The 16726-nt window shown below is 36.8% G+C and overlaps 1 protein-coding gene across 3 annotated transcripts in view; it reads right to left on the bottom strand.

Annotated features, from left to right (window-relative positions):
• CDKAL1 (CDK5 regulatory subunit associated protein 1 like 1) overlaps positions 1–16726 on the bottom strand; it is a 712947-nt gene that overhangs the window by 395972 nt on the left and 300249 nt on the right. For all 3 annotated transcript variants that reach the window (XM_025383729.1, XM_025383728.1, XM_025383731.1), the window contains one exon: positions 1099–1202. In XM_025383729.1, the coding sequence (XP_025239514.1) occupies positions 1099–1202 (104 nt within the window). The remainder of the gene's footprint in view (positions 1–1098; positions 1203–16726) is intronic.

Genomic DNA, 16726 nt, shown 5'->3' with positions numbered 1-16726 from the left:
AGATTAGACAATAATCTGGCTCTAAAAGGAGAACACTGGCAAGAGTCAGTAAATTTCCTTTGTTTCTCTCTCAATACTAGTTGAATGTGAAAGGAGGAGGGGACTGAGCTAAGAATATACAACTGGAGAAAAACTGTTGGGAGGCATCAATAAATCAAGCAAGGGGATATTTTTCTCTATTAAAAGAAACATTCCAAATTCATGTTTCTAAAAGTTTTCTATAGACTAAACAAAAAAATGAATTTGGAACTCATACTTTCTGAGGCCCAGAGTAGGAAGTATTGAAATTAGCACTCCAAGTTACTTGCCAAAAAGAAAAGCACATTGCCAATAACTATTAACCTGCAGGATTATGAGACAATAGATTATCTCATGTTGGGAGTAAAAACACACCACTGTTACAGGCACATACTATAAACAAAGACAAAAAAGGAAGTTTATGGTTTGAGCAGTTGTATGTCCACACAACTGTGACTCATGTTAAAGATAAGTCTTATTATATGCTGAGAGAGACCTAGATAATCACATTTCCCAGCAAGTGATGATTCAGAAGTAGTTGGCCACCCCACACAAATCATTCTCATTAGGCCTCTCCCCCAGTACCACTCTTTACTGGTCTGACAGTTCTGTTAAAATGGTAGCCTCCTTTATTGGCTGATATGAAAACCTACCTTCTTCAAAGAAGTCTACAAACCCTAATTAGCTCCATTTTCTAAATGGTCCAAAAAAGTCAAAGAAAGAGATGAAAAATCTGAGTATTTCACTTGTCCACAAAAATCTTAACAGACATCAGAGGCTCATGGATTTCATTTTATCTTAATTTTGTCTTTTCCATGGAGTCTAGAGGTGGATGATAAAGTTCAAAATACGCCATTTACCTTAGAGTAATAAGAAAATGGAAGCGTAGTAAAAGAAGAGTAATTAATGTAAAAATAAACTAAGTGATTAAATCTGGTCACATCTTTTATTAGTTAGGCTGATATATTTCTAAAACTCTTCATAAAACGAATGAAGTCGGTCTCTAAACTGAAGTATTACTTACAAGACTAACAATTTCTTAACAAGACTAATTTCACATGTAATTCTAGAAACTCTTACCTTGAAAAGATTGTTTGGCTCTATCTACTAGTTCATCAATTGGATAACTGGCCAAATTTCCTCTGGCGTGTTTAGTTTTGCAGTAGGTACAAGCATTGAGACACCTGTTCAAATGATAACAATAAATCAGACTCAAATTTCTAAAGATAGCATATACTTAACATGGGGGTACCTCAAAACATACACAAAAGTGCTCTTTCAGAAACATTTGCATAGTTTATACAAGAGATTCAAAAACCAAGTATCTACCATGTCTCAGAGTTATTTTATCTCTACCAGGCACAAAAATGTGTAATTTTTGTGAGTAGTTGAAAAAAATTTCAACTGCTCAAGAATGGCTGTACAAATCACATGTTATCTAAAAGTGCACATATCTATGAGGAAGAAAGTTTAAAAATGCTTACAATGACTAATCAAAAGAAATTCAAGACCTACATTACTTTTCATAAACTAGTGACATTACTTTGGCCAACATAACTACAAAGTTCCGGTATCCCCTATATATACTATATTACTCAGAAAGGACACATACTCATCTAACTTTTAACTAATGATATAAGAATAAATAAGTAGATAATACAGCATTCTCATAAGAAAATACACTCTTAGAAATTTTTAGATAATCTTTTTTCACTCCTTGAAATCAGGAAAAAATATTAAAGCACGTTCAATGAATAATTCTCTTAGACTACATTAATCAAAGTAAAAAAAGTAGAATGGCAATATTAGCTTTAAAAAATTAAAAAATTGGCATATTTCCCAATAGTATTTAGACATGATATAGAATTGTCTTTTTTAAAACTAAAATATTGGTTCTACTCTTATAATATTAAAATATACCTTAAACAAAATTATTACAAAATAAAAGACACAGTTACAAAATAAAAAATAGTTCTATATCCAAAAGATAAGGCTCAATAACACTGAACCAAAGAGAAAGGAACATCTCTTCAGTGATTCGATTGCTATAATGAGTAGCAAGGCTTTAAAAAGACCATCAGTACACAAATGCTTTAAAATTTCATATCGAGAAAAATCGTACTTTTAACAATTGAATCTGACCCATGGGTAATTTTATTATTATATGACTTTAAGACACATATGAATCACTGTACTCAGCAGTCAAATATGCAATGCTTAATTTCTGAGAATTTTCACATGGGATCCTTAAGTAAAGTAACATACATTTTAAAATGTGTTTTACTATTTAACCGACCACATAATCTTGAACTGCTAACACTCTTTTCCTCCTAAGCCATTTACATTTTTAAAATAAACACAAATTGTGGCCTCTCTTCCAAATAAAGGTTCTAGTCTCCCAGTTGTTATATGTCTTCTCTTTACATTTTCTGCCCTTTCTATAACAAGGGGAAGGAGAAAACCATTCTATTGTTGTTTCCTTGGGAGAGTAATTCAATTTTGTTTAGCCCTTACTGAGCATCAGACACTGTTACCGGTATTTTCTTTTCTTTTTTCCTGTCTCTGTTGTTTTGTTTTGTTAATAGAAACAGGGTCTTGCTATGTTGCCCAGGTTGGTCTCGAACTCCTGGGTTCAAGTGACCCTCCCGTCTTGGCCTTCCAAAGTGCTGGGATTACAGGCGTGAGCCAGCGAGCCTGTTACTGATATTTTATATGCCTTTTCTCATTTAACCCTTTCAGAGTTGGGTTTCCCATCTCCATCTTAGAGACAAGAATCCACCTCAAAAAATCAGGTAAGTAGCTTGCTCAAGGCCATGTAACAGCTGAGATTTCAAACTCCAAGATGTTTCCATACCAAGCTGCTCTCTCCCACAAGAACTGAGCGCCAAACATCTCAGCTGCACAAACATGCAAATAAAAAGACCTGCAAATCATCTGACATGAGATATAAACTAATATAGCATATACATTCAAATATATGGCCAGTACTTATCTTCTTGAAGCTAAATATGAAGCTATTTAATTAAAATATGTGTCCTCTCCTTTATTCTTTGGAAATCTAAGGTCAGGCCTCTTGTCCATCCACTGTCCTAAACCTGTCACTTTCACCCTTGTTTACAAGTTCTGGTTTTCATCCTCCTGCTGGTACTGTGTGAAAATGTGTCACTTCGTCGGACTTGCCACATCATTTAAAATTCCATAGCTCAGGTTCTCAAAGCTGTTTACTGGTACACTGGAAGACCAAGGTTCTCTGCTTTTTCCTCGAGTGTCTTCATGGCCCAGTCAATGCAGCAGGCCCTGTCATGAAGCTGTGATTCCCACGTATGACTGGCATTCACCTAAGTTAAATCAGCATCCTTCCAGGGAACCTGTCATCTCTCCTTCTAATACTACCTCATTTATTGTGATCCCTTTCCCTTATTTGTCCTATTACCAATGGAAAGCTCCATAAATTAAGTGAACAATCTTAATGGAAGCTATTGGTCGAGCATTCCTAATCTGAAAATCTGAAATCCTCCCAAATCGGAAACTTTTTGAGCAACGACATGACACTACAAGAAGAAAATTCCACAACTGACCTCATGTGATGGGTTGCAATCAAAATACAGTCAAAACTTTGCTTCATGCGCAAAATTATTTTTAAAATATTATGTAAATTCCCTTCTGGCTATGTGTATAAGGTGTACATGAAACATAAATGAATTTTGTGTTTGGACTTGGGTCTCATCCCCAGGATATCTATCTATCTATCTATCTACCTGCAAATATTCCAAAATCTGGAAAATAAAAAAATTCAAAATGCTTCTGGTTCCAGGCATTTCAGATAAGGGATAGTCAACCTGTGCTAATATTTCTGACTTTGGCTGTTTCTGAAAAGTAACTGTCTTAAGGAACACTAGTAGGGGGAAAGGGCAGGGAAGAAAAACAGGAAGAAAAAGACAAAAGAAACTTATTTTAAAATTTATAACATAAATGAATTGATACATGTAAAATACTCAGAATGGTGTCTGTATCTAGTAAGCGATCAGTAAGTGTTGGCCACTGGTAGTTTAATGTGACTCTTATTAAACAATTCTGTGAGGAAATAATTATGCATTATCATATCCCAGGTGTACTTAACTTTATGGAACAGATGTGTTGCTGACAGGTTAGCTTAAAAGTCAACTGTGGAAACCAAATCACATTTTCCTACTGTCTCACTTAATAAAGATGGAAATGTATTCCCCGTGGAAAAGCACTAATGAAACTGTACCAAAAAATTTAAATAAAACAAAGTGATATTCTGAAACATTTATAATACTTAAGCAAGTAAGAATATTACATGCAGAATTCAAAAAGCTCTGTGTTAAACTGTTGCCTTGAGGTTAATTATAGTTGTTGACATGATAGTTTTTTGGTTTTTTGTTTGTTTGTTTTTGAGATGGAGTTTCATTCCTGTTGCCCAGGCTGAAGTGCAATGTCGTGATCTCAGCTCACTGCAACCTCTGCCTCCTGGGTTCAAGCTATTCTCCTGCCTCAGACTCCCTAGTAGCTGTGACTATAGGTACCCACCACCACGCCTGGCTAATTTTGTATTTTTAGTAGAGACAGGGTTTCTCCACGTTGGTCAGGCTAGTCTTGAACTCCTGGCCTCAAGTGATCCACCCGCCTTGGCCTCCCAAAGTGCTGGGATTACAGGCATGAGCCACCACACCCAGCCAGTGATAGTTTTGAAGTTCCAAACTCTTTATTGTATAAGATGGGTTCATCCTTATCCACAGTTATCAAAATAATACTGTATATAATCTCAAGAAAGTAAAAATTTATTAAGAGCACATTTTTTGGCTGCTTGTATGTTTATTTTTAATTTTTGTGGGTACATAGTAGCTGTATATATTTATAGGGTACAAGAGTACACTTCTTTAAACTTGCTATAACAGTACCAATGCAAGCATTAAATTTGCTATTGTCTTTTAAAAGCTTTAAAAAGAAGAGATTTGTTATAATACACAGAAGAAAAACATGCAGTGTAAAATCAGAAAAGAAAGAACAAGCATTTTGATGCTATTTGGTTGAAAAACAGTTTTTCTAATCACCAAGAATTATGTCGACCAATCATTTCAACACAAGAAGCTTCCCATAAAATAAAGAAATTCTCAATAGAAACCTTTAGAAGATAGTTTCAGTTATCTGTAAACAATTAAATAATTGTCTAGGAGAAAGAATACTGAGCCAGTTTCTTCAACTGTCAGAAAACAAAAGATCTTTGAAGGTTGACTGCAGAAAGCCAAAACCCAATGAGATGGCTGTTGAACTACAAGGAAGATGCAAAATCCAAATAGGCCTAGACTGTCCTGACGGAAGGATAAAGCTAGCACACAATACCTACTAATCTTTGCACAGGTTGTTACATGGCCAGAGACCAAGAATGACTAAAACCCTCCAAAGCAGAGAGAGTTTAAGTATTTAATTTGGCAGTATAACCCAAGAGAGCTTTTTTATTATTTTTATTTTTTTTAAAAGGTTTTTTTGTAAAGACAAGGTGTCACTATGTTACCCAGGCTGGTCCCGGGCTCAAGTTATCCTCCTTTCTCGGCCTCCCAAAGGGTTAGGATGACAGGTGTGAGCCATTGCACCCAGTTCAACCCTGAAGTCTTAAGAAACGTCTGTGGTAGCATGTTTTTAAATTACATAAACTGAACAAATGAAATAACAATGAGTTTTCACAAATTAAAATACTTCAAAGGGTTTAAACACATAACGGTCAACTTAATATCCGAACCACATAAAGCAAGTGAAAACTAAAAGTTTGAACATACCTATTTTTTTTTTTTGTAAAGAGCATCTTTAGATATTACAAATTCTGAAATAATTTAAAAATCAGAGTTATACTCTTAAAAAGTCACTCGTACTGGTATCTTTTTTTAATGGGGGGAAAAAAGGTGACTAATGTGACACCGCCTTCTGGTTTGCTCTGCTTCAGGTCAAAGATAACCTGAATACGCAAAAACCTTTTGGACTCAAGCACTAACACTTACAACCTCCACTTTCCATTCCACTCGCATGATTTAATCATTATTTGTTTTTCATAAAATGATAGAGTATGATCTTTCTCAAAGCTTCAAATGTTACAAAATGGCCAGGTGTGGTGGCTCACGCCTGTAATGCGAGCACTTTGGGAGGCTGAGGCAGGAGGGCTGCTTGAGCTCAGGAATTCAACACCAGCCTGAGCAACATAGTGAGACCTTGTCTCTACAAAAACAAAAAACAAATGTTACAAAATAATAAGCCTTTAATAAGAACTAAATCTTGGAAAAGCCACACTGTGGTCTAGCCACATTCTTCCAAACTGAAACACCATCAAGCGAAGAAACAACAAAAACCCAAGAAACCAAAAGTTCACACAATGTAGGCCCTGCCAGACTTGATTGTTAAATATAGCCTATTGTGAATCCTCATCTTGGTTTAACCGTTTTTCCAGGAAAATTACTTTTTGATGTTTCAAATACAGGAGATACTCATACCAACAGAATCTGATAAGATCTTCAATGATAATATGATACCTGTTTGTCAAGATCAAAATTCTCAACAAACAATGGAAAAATGACATACTTGAAAAATTAGCTGAATATACTTCCAAAACCCTACATTCTTTAAGCTTCCTGTGCCCAAAATTCCTCTTGGCCTAAAATGAATCCCTCCACTTGGGTGACTGACTCAAATCTTCTCTCCTGTATCTTCAATTGTGAACTTTCGGAGTTAGTTTCCTCTGCATTAAAGTACGTGTACTAAATTGAAACATAACTGCAGCTGTATTTTCTCTTACTCTATTCCCATCAGCTACATACTTTGCTCCAAAATGTTGTTCCAGCATATTTTAACTCTGTACCTTTGTTTGTCAGTCACTTTACTTGAAAGAATTATACTTATCACCTCTCAATCCCTGTAAAAATCATCACAACCTTTAAAATAGTTTGGGGGAAGAAGTGGCCAATGATAGTAAAACATAGCTGCCAAATCCTTGCCAGAAACTCAGTTATGCATTTTATATTAATTGTTTCATTTACCCTCACAGCAATCTTGATAGAAGCATTATTATTCTTCCGTTGAGGAAACTGAGGCTCAAAAAGATTAAGAAACTTGCTCAAAGTTATACAGACAGCCAAGTCAAAGATCCTTCCAATTGCATCTGAAGTTCCTTTATCACCAATTGTACGCCGTACTTCTCTTAAGAAACATTGACTTATTCTGTGTAAGAATACATGATTAGTTGTATGCTTATCTCAATATTCTTAAGGAACACGTATTATCTTCCTTATTTACTATCTGCTATAGCATTTAACACAGTGACTTGTATACTATTCGAATAACAATAAATACGTAGATCTCTTGGTGATTTCATAATGAACAGACCAGTTGACAAGCCAATACTTGGCGACACAGCTAGGAGGAGTACTAAGCAGAACGGTATCGAGTAAAATACAATGAAGCAGGGAAATGGAAGTCGGGAATGGAGAAGGTACACAGCAGTAATGCAGATCTTGCCAAAGGATCAACAATCTTGTCTTAGAGGTCAGGAAGCTGGGAACAGGAAAGTAAAGCTTGGAGATGAGAGCTGTAAGACAAGGGACCCTACACAGGGTATAAGCATACTACAATCTGTACACCATTCCAAGCAGACTATGCAAAAAGAGAAATAAAGGGCCTGAGAGTCTATTAAAGACCATCCATTTTCAATATTAACTATTTTTCCAATTTCTATCAGTAGTTTCTGATGCTGGGATGTCACAGAGCACCACACTTAAAATGCACACACACATAACTGGACATCAAATAGACTACCAATTTGTTATTTTGCCAAGGGAGGACCAAAAAAAGTTAAACTATCTTGTACTATCATTACTATTTTACAAAAAATAGCATATTTTAAACAATAAAACAGGAGGAATGTCATAATGAAGTCTCACAAATGTAGCTTCATAAAAAACTCATTATATTTTCCTTATATTCATTTTATAACAGGCCAGCAAAAAAAATCCATCAAGTTCTACAGAAACTGTTGCTGTAGATGATTCTTTAACATCTTCCTAAGTTTTCCTTACATTTCTATAATGATCTTTAGAATTAAAGATGTATAGGGGGAAAAAAGCTAGAAAACGGCCTCTTTTAACTGGATATTGGTTTGAATTAGCTAATATGTCAATTGACATACAGTATGTAGAATAAACATAACTAATAAGTAGCAGTGATCATTCCAGTTGGATTTTCTTTTTTAGGGGGAGGATGGAGTCTTGCTCTGTCACCCAGGCTGGAGTGCAGTGGCATGATCTGGGCTGACTGCAAGCTCCGCCTCCCGGGTTCATGCCATTCTCCTGCCTCAGCCTCCTGAGTAGCTAGGACTACAGGCACCCGCCACTACACCTGGCTAATTTTTTTGTATTTTTAGTAGAGATGGAGGGTTTCACTGTGTTAGCCAGGATAGTCTCAATCTCCTGACCTCATGATCCGCCCACCTCAGCCTCCCAAAGTGCTGAGATTATAGGTGTGAGCCACCGTGCATGGCCTCTCCAGTTGGATTTTCAATGTGTTCTATTTGTAGCTAGTGGCTTACTCCCTGGGAGACAGAGTCCCACACCCTTAATAGCAACAGCTATTTTCTAAATGTGTTTACTAAAATAGCATGGTGAAAGATAATGAAATTCTGTCAACCATAAAGTTGACAAAAATTTTCTTTTGTTCCACCTTCATTGTTATTTTTAGTTTTATAAAGCAATGACAGCAGACAAAAATTAAGGCTAAGATATTATCTATACCTTCCAAAGACAGCAGTGGAGACAGCTGTAATTGCCAAATAATGTTTGTGACGTAGACACCTGGTTGGCCATCCAAGCTGAGGCCCGTACAAAGTGACACTGTGCTACAGATTTGAGTTAACTTACCAATGTCCAAGCTGAAAACGAAACAGGAACTATGAACACAACTACACATTCCTACCATAGGAGGAGATTTTATTTATATAATATATGTATAAATTATACATATAAATAGACATATAATTTATCCTTTAAGAATATAATTCTGCCATGTAAGACATATTTCTAATGTACCATAAAGTTTAAAAAGCAGTAACAAATACTCTTTTAAAATTATGTAATATAATCAAGTAGATGTATACATATATATAAATCATACACATACAAGTATACACACACACATACACACACACACACACACACACACAATTTCTTCCCAGCTCCACCCCTAACTGTTCTCTCTGTCTGGTTTGTTTGGTTTTTGGGTTGTAGGTTGTCTTTGGTTTTTTTCTTTTTAGGTACACATACCTGGCCCCCTTATCAGATTTACTGAATTGGAATTTGCAGGTATGAAAATAAGGCATATATATATATTTATAAAAAGTATTATTATTATATGTTGAAGTGAAGCCAAATTTATGCTAGTATTAGAACTATTTATTTCTGCAGATTAATAGTGAACACTCATCTGCTGTTAAACTAAGCAAAACTCAATCTGTACTTTCAAATATTCTACAGGTCAACATATGGGAAAATGATCCCTAGCAAAGACTTACCTAAGGGTTAATCTGAAGATGTGACTAAGCCACAGGTTAAATATACCAACCAAAAAACCTGAATAATGAACCATAAAATATACTCTAAAAGCAAAGGAGTATTAGTGAGCAAAGCTATTGTTTTTGTTCTCTCAGTGGTTGTGGAGGCTGACGTCTCCTGAGGTGAAATCTCACAGGAAACAGTGGTTGAGGCTAATTCTATAACATGTAACAGGTACCATATTTTGGCGCCTGGGATAAAAGGTATTGTTCTAACGTGGGTCAAAACATCCTGTGAAAAGAAAAGAAAATCTTATATTTCAAGGGCATTGAAACTAGAAAGCTAAATTCAGATAAAACTTAAATTTCTAACCTGTGTGGGAAAAAACTTAAATTGTTTGGGTCAAATAATGGTGTCAGTAATTACATAAGAAAGAGAGATGAGGTGTTTTAAAGTGAAATGAAAAAGTAGTACACCTAAGCATTTATGTAATTACTCACCATTTTAACTTCAACAAATCCGTCAAATTCAAGAGCTAACAATTTTAATTAACATTGTAATAATTTCAGTAAAATTCAACTGCCCATCTTTGACTTGGAGATTACTACCTAACGCAGGGGCAGGACAAAGTAGCATTTACCAGAGAGAGAGAATGAGGGAACTGGCAGGCCCTTAGCACACAGTCCACTGGCTGTCCAGGCGACCACCCAAATACTGGTGAGAAGCAAGCTTTCCCACTCGGACCTCAGCTGCACAGCGGTTTAGTGTCTCATCTCCTACATACACATTACACCTCTTTTCCTTAACTGATGGTAAGAATTCCTACAATTCAGCGAGAGATCTTTTCTTTCTTCATTGGAACAGGAGAAAGGAGTGATAAAAACTATCCCCATTAAATACAACATGTATTTAAAGGAATGTATATTCCTTTATAAAGACCTGTGCTGTTTTCAGAAACTGTCGCATGGAAAAGGGAAAAAATGCATCTCAATGGAGGAAATAGGTCAATTTAAGAATTTAAACACGAACACTAAAGAACAGTATTTCAGAGATGAGCAAGCAATATGCCAGCTGAGAACTTCCATCCCAAGAGGTGGTGATATTCATGGAGTATAACCCTAAAAAGCCAACCTACGACAGAGACGAAAGTGAATCATAAGAAAGCCCTAGCTTCCCGGATTCTATTCTTTTCAACTGTAATGCCACTGAATTTGCTACAGAATAACTGTAACTTACACTGAATTTTTAAATATAACTAGCTTAGTGATGGTGCTGCTTTTATAAAAAAGAAAATGTTTGTATAATATGCAAACATTATATTTTTGGTAATATGATGACTGGAACTCAGCAAATCAGATAGCCTTTGTAACATAATCATCAGTTTGATTTACTTCGATGCTTTTCTTTTCCCACTGCTAAATCTTAAGGTCATGTCCAAGTGAATCAAACAGTTACTCTACCAATTCACTACCAAAAGTGCAGGTGTGGGCTATTCATAGGAGGTACACTCTTGCTTTCCTTTTTCATCTACGTAGCAGGGAGTAAAAAGGAGGCCTGAGGGAGCAGAAATCCATGGGTACCTTTTACAACAGCCAGGAGAAGGAAGGAGAAGAGAAAAGGTAGTTGCTCATATAAAGTACACAAAGCAGGGCTCCCTCATACACATCTCATTTTGATAAGCACAACCAGCAGATTCTTGATGCCAGTAATAGAAGCTCCATTTTTCAGATAAGAAAACTGAAGTTGAAAAGGGATTCCAGGCCAGGCGCAGTGACTCATGCCAATAATCCCAGGACTTTGGGAGACCGAGGCAGGCAGATCACTTGAGGTCAGTAGTTTAAGATCAGCTGGGCCAACACAGCAAAACCCTGGCTCTACTAAAAATACAAAAAAATTTGCTGGGCCTGGTGGTGCATGACTGTAATCCCAGCTGCTGGAGAAGGTGAGGCAGGAGAATCACTTGAATTCAGGAGGCAGAGGTTGCAGCGAACTGAGATCATGTCACTGCACTCCAGCCTGGGTGACAAGAATTAAACTCTACCTCAAAAAAAAGAAAAAAGACAAGACAAGACAAGACAAGACAAGACAAGACAAGACAAGACAAAGCAAACCAAAGGAGTTCCAGTACGCAGGCTAATTAACTGCCAGATTTCATGTCTGCACCTACCTCTTCCTACTTCTAGGAAGACTCAAAAGGCTCCTTTTGTGGGGAAGGAGGTACCTGTTTATTGCTTAATATGTATTACTTTAATAAATAATTATTTTAATACTCAGCTTTATTGAGGTAAACTGACACAAAATAAACTCTTCATATTTAAAAAGTATAATTTTTAAGTGTTGACATATGAATACATCTGTGAAACATCGCCACAATCATGATAATGAACATAGCCATTGTCCCTAAAGGTCTCCTTGTGTCTCTTTGTCACCTCTCCCTCCAAACCCTCTACCCAAGTGCCCAGGAAATTATTGTTCTTTCTTTCACTATAAATTAGCATGCAGGATAAATTGGTTTTCAATAATTTTATATAAATGGAATCATAGAGTATGTACTCTTTTTGTCTGGCTTTTTTCATCCACACAACACAGTGTGTCAATAGCACATTGCTTAGCACTACTCTGGATTTGTGCTTTGCTAGCTGTTTCCTGTGAAGTTATGGCAGTATGGGATGATAGAGGGAGATAGCCTAGACAAGAGAGAATGGACTTGCCTTTTCTATTTTGCTTCCTGTCCTCATCCAAAATGCCAATTTCTAACTCTGATGTGGGAGAAGGTAACATCAGAACTCTCAAACAATAAGCTAATTCTTTAAATTTCATGACTACTCTAAACATTATATTATAGTTGCTTCAACTAAAAGAACCTTAAATGGTAGAAAAATTAACAATGATGAAATGTGTTGCCTATTTCTTCTAGTCTAGATAAAGATAAGCTTAGTCTGAAAGAAGAGAAGGAAGAAAATATACCATTGACACGAGAGGCCCTCTTTGCCTTTATAACCCCCAGACGCTAAAAGTCTGGTAATGTGGACTCCAATAGGGTTAAGACAAAAATAGACCACCAAACAAAAGGTCAAATCCCAGAAGCCAAACTTAGGCTCGTGAAAACAGAAGCTGGTATGTTAGAAATTCCGTAGGAGATGAGATTGGAACCCAGAGGACATCTAACTCCCACCCCCACAGTTGTCCTTTCCCAAGCACAGCCAAGCATCCTCTTGCCTAACAAAGACAAAACAGCTCATTGTGAAAACGCAGCTGAGATGTAGCCTAAAGGCAAGGGACAAGCTGAGGCCAAAACAGGGTATTGGCCTTTCAATTAAGGTCCTGGAGTTTAGGTAGAGGCTTCCCGCAATAATAGAGAAATTCTCAAGTGCAGAAAGGATCACCAGGCAAGGTCTCTGGCTATTGTTACTGCAGATGGAACTGAGCATAACAAACAGACTAATATTCCACTTAGTCCACTTAAGGGAGCTGATTTTCCAAAGAAACCACAAAAACCTGCTGAAGGTCTATGTCAATGATTCTTAAGAGAATGCATCAGATGCTCTGGGAGTTCTTATCAAAGCAAAGATCACTGGATTTCCTGTTCTCATTCAGAAAGTCTGTGGTGACACCCAAAAATTTGCCATTCAAATGATGCTATTGCTCTGGTCCCCTGACCATGCTGAGAACCACTGTTCCAAGGCAACCTGAGATTTCTCCTACCCAACCTTGCATTAACTGAGAGAGAGAGAGCTGCTGGAAATGAATGGTCCTTCCCAAAAGCAGCCCCAGAGGTGGTGTTAAAAAACAAGGAAAGGGGAGAGATCCTTAGAGCTAAAAATCACTTGCTATCAAATATGCTAAGAAATTAACTTCCTACCAAGTACAGGGAGTGTTCAGCATTCCTGGATTATGAAAGAATGACCAATATGTGTTGTTTTCTATTATTTTCCTTTTAAGATGAGACTTTTCATTGCAATCATCCTGTTCTTCCTCCAATATTATGAATAGACATAGGTGAGTTACTTTTTAGTTACAGGTTGCAAGACCATAAAGAACTACACTAGATCCCACAGAGAGGAGTATATACCACGCAGATACATAGTCTATGTATCATCTAAGATCCTGGTCTTGGAATTGAAAGAGACTTTGAGTATCCCTCTTCAGGGAAGTGGTGATGTTTTGTTTAAGAGCAAGTTTTAGTTAAGAACACGTATAGGAAGAAGGATGTGTATGAATGTTAGGGAGTAAAAGGTGTGAACTATAGTACATGTTGCTACCCAGGACTTATCCCCACTCCCTTTCCAAAAGAATACTGATTTTGTTCAGGAATCAACTCTTCTCTCATGCAGTCAGTAAAGCTCACGAAAAACTAATGCTAGAACCAGTTCTAGAATAGAGCATGGCTAATCAAAGGGAAATACCTTTTCATGTTCCAATAAATGCTTCAATAAATGTATTCCAATAAATACATCAGGAACTCAGACCTAAGCCAATCAGAATGTAGCATTCTCATGGAAAGTGGGATTCATTCAGGAATGTGCCTGAGATAAAATTCGTATTAATGAAATGTGCTGGGCATTCTGGGGAAAATATTGCTTTGCTTTTAAAATACTGACCTTTTCTTTTAGAGATTGAGACAAAATTGCACTTAGGACCATTTAATCCTCAGACTAAAAGTCAGAGGAGATATAACCAAGAAAAACCACAGGAAAATGTGGTAAAGCCAGTGGATTAAGGTACACTTCTTAACTTCAACTTATGCCATTATATGTCATTATCATTAAGTTATTTTTGATATGCCATTGAAATTTATACATCTAAATAACAACTGTACCTACTAAAAGCAATAAGAACTTCAAAGAACCAAATAAATGGTGTTCGCCAAAATAATTTTATATCCTCCTTAGTCTGAACAGTTTCCTTTTTTTAGAGACAGGGTCTCTGTCACCCAGGCTGGAACACAGTGGCGTGATCACAGCTCAAGGCACCCTCGAACTCTTGGGCTCAAGCTAACCTCCTGCCTCAGCGTCCCAAGTATCTGGGAATACAGGCTTGCACCACCACACCTGGCTAATTTATTTTCATGTTTATTTTTTTTTTAGTAGGGGCAGGGTCTCACTATGTTATCCAGGCTAACAAATTGCTTTGTATTTGCAATCTTTCTAGGTGTCAACTTTGTGAAATGCTTTTCATCAGATCATTTGAGATTTACAAGATAAATAGATAGTCCCTGCCTTCAAATTAGAAAAGTGCAAAAGTAACTGCAATTTTTGCATTGTTGGAATCTGTCATTTGATATTGGAATACATTCTGACATAAATGTGGTCATGTTATAAATCATTTTAATGGGCATTTCTCACTTTATATTTTTTTGCTAATGACTTATTACTTGCTGTTTGTTTTATGTTTATCTTAGACTATGGAAATGATGTTAGACATAAAGTAAATTTGAGCAATCTTCTTATTTGAGTTCAAAATGGGTCTTAAAGCAGCAGAGACAACTCCGAACATCAACAACACATTTGGCCCAGGAACTGCTAATGAAACAGACAGTGCAGTGGTGGTTCAATAAGTTTTGCAAAGAAGAAGAGAGCCTTGAAGATGAGGAGTGTAGTGGCCGGCCATCAGAAGTTGACAATGACAGATTGAGAGCAATCATTGACGCTCATCCTTTTACAACTACATGAGAAGATGCCAAAGAACTCAATGTCGACGATTCTACGATTGGTCAGCATTTGAAGCAAATTGGAAAGGTGAAAAAGTTTGATAAGTGAGTGCCTCATGAGCTGACCAGAAATCAAAAAAATCGTTTGAAATGTCATCTTCTCTTATTCTATGCAACAACAACAAACCATTTCTTGATCAGATTGTGATGTGCGATAAAAAGTGAATTGTATACAACAACTGATGACGAGCAGCTCAGTGTTTGGACTGAGGAGAAGCTGCAAAGCACTTCCCAAAGCCAAACTTGCACCAAAAAAAGGTCATGGTCACTGTCTGGTGATTTGTTGCTGGTGTGATCCACTACAGCCTTCTGAATCCTGGTGAAACCACTACATCTGAGAAGTCTGCTCAGCAAATCAATGAAGTGCACTGAAAACTGCAAGGCCTGCAGCTGGCACTGGTCAGCAGAAACGGCCCAATTCTTCTCAATGACAACACTCAACCGTGCATCGCACAACCAATGCTTCAAAAGTTGAATGAATTGGGCTATGAAGTTGTACCTCCTCCGCCACATTCACCTGACCTCTTGCCAACCAACTGCCACTTCTTTACGTATCTTGACAACCGTTTGCAGTGAAATTGCTTCCACCACCAGCAGGATGCAGAAAATGTTTTCCAAGAGTTCATCAAATCCTGAAGCACAGATTTTTACACTATAGGAATAAACACACTTAACTTCTTGTTGGCAAAAATGTATTGATTGTAATGGTTCCTATTTTGATTAATAAAGGAATGTTTGAGCCTAGTTATAATGATTTAAAATTCATGATCTGAAACCACAATTACTTGTACACCAACCTAATATTACAGGGTGGACATAATATAGAGACTATATAAAATAGATTATGCAGAGAATCTGTTAGGCTTCCAAATTCTGGGTTTTGCTAAGACTCAAGAATCATAAGAAAAAAAAAATCAAAGTTGGAAAAATATATCTAAAAACATACATTTGTCTAGTTCAACCTTTCATTTTGCATGTAAGATATGAAGACCAAGTGATTCAGCTAATTAGTTTGAAGAAGCAAAACCCACATTTTCTGAAATGCGGTTTAATAATTCCACACCAATAGTTCTCAACTATTTCTCCTGGACAAAGACAACACTGAGATATGCCCCAGTCCTGTGAACAGCAGTAATTCTTAATAGGAGAGGCGAAAAGGAGGGACAGGGTGGGGGCAGGGAAGGAGAGGTGCAGGGACACAGGGGAGGGGAGAAGGGACAAAGAAAAGGGAAGGAGGACTAGGAGGATGCAGTGGTAGAACATCACCCATGCTATTGGGGGAGATTATTTACTGTGGTCTTATTACTTTAGATGTTAGATGTAACTTATCGCTAGCTTGTACTATATTTTTAAATCTGGCCCCAAAATATGTAATTCTAAAATTTATTTATTAAAAAATATCTTTCTGAAACAGATCATACAAATTCTTTACCTGAGGAAACAGAGTACA

Source organism: Theropithecus gelada, chromosome 4, assembly GCF_003255815.1.
Source record: "Theropithecus gelada isolate Dixy chromosome 4, Tgel_1.0, whole genome shotgun sequence".
NCBI classification, from domain to species: domain Eukaryota; kingdom Metazoa; phylum Chordata; class Mammalia; order Primates; family Cercopithecidae; genus Theropithecus; species Theropithecus gelada.
This window is presented reverse-complemented; position numbering and strand designations above follow the sequence as displayed.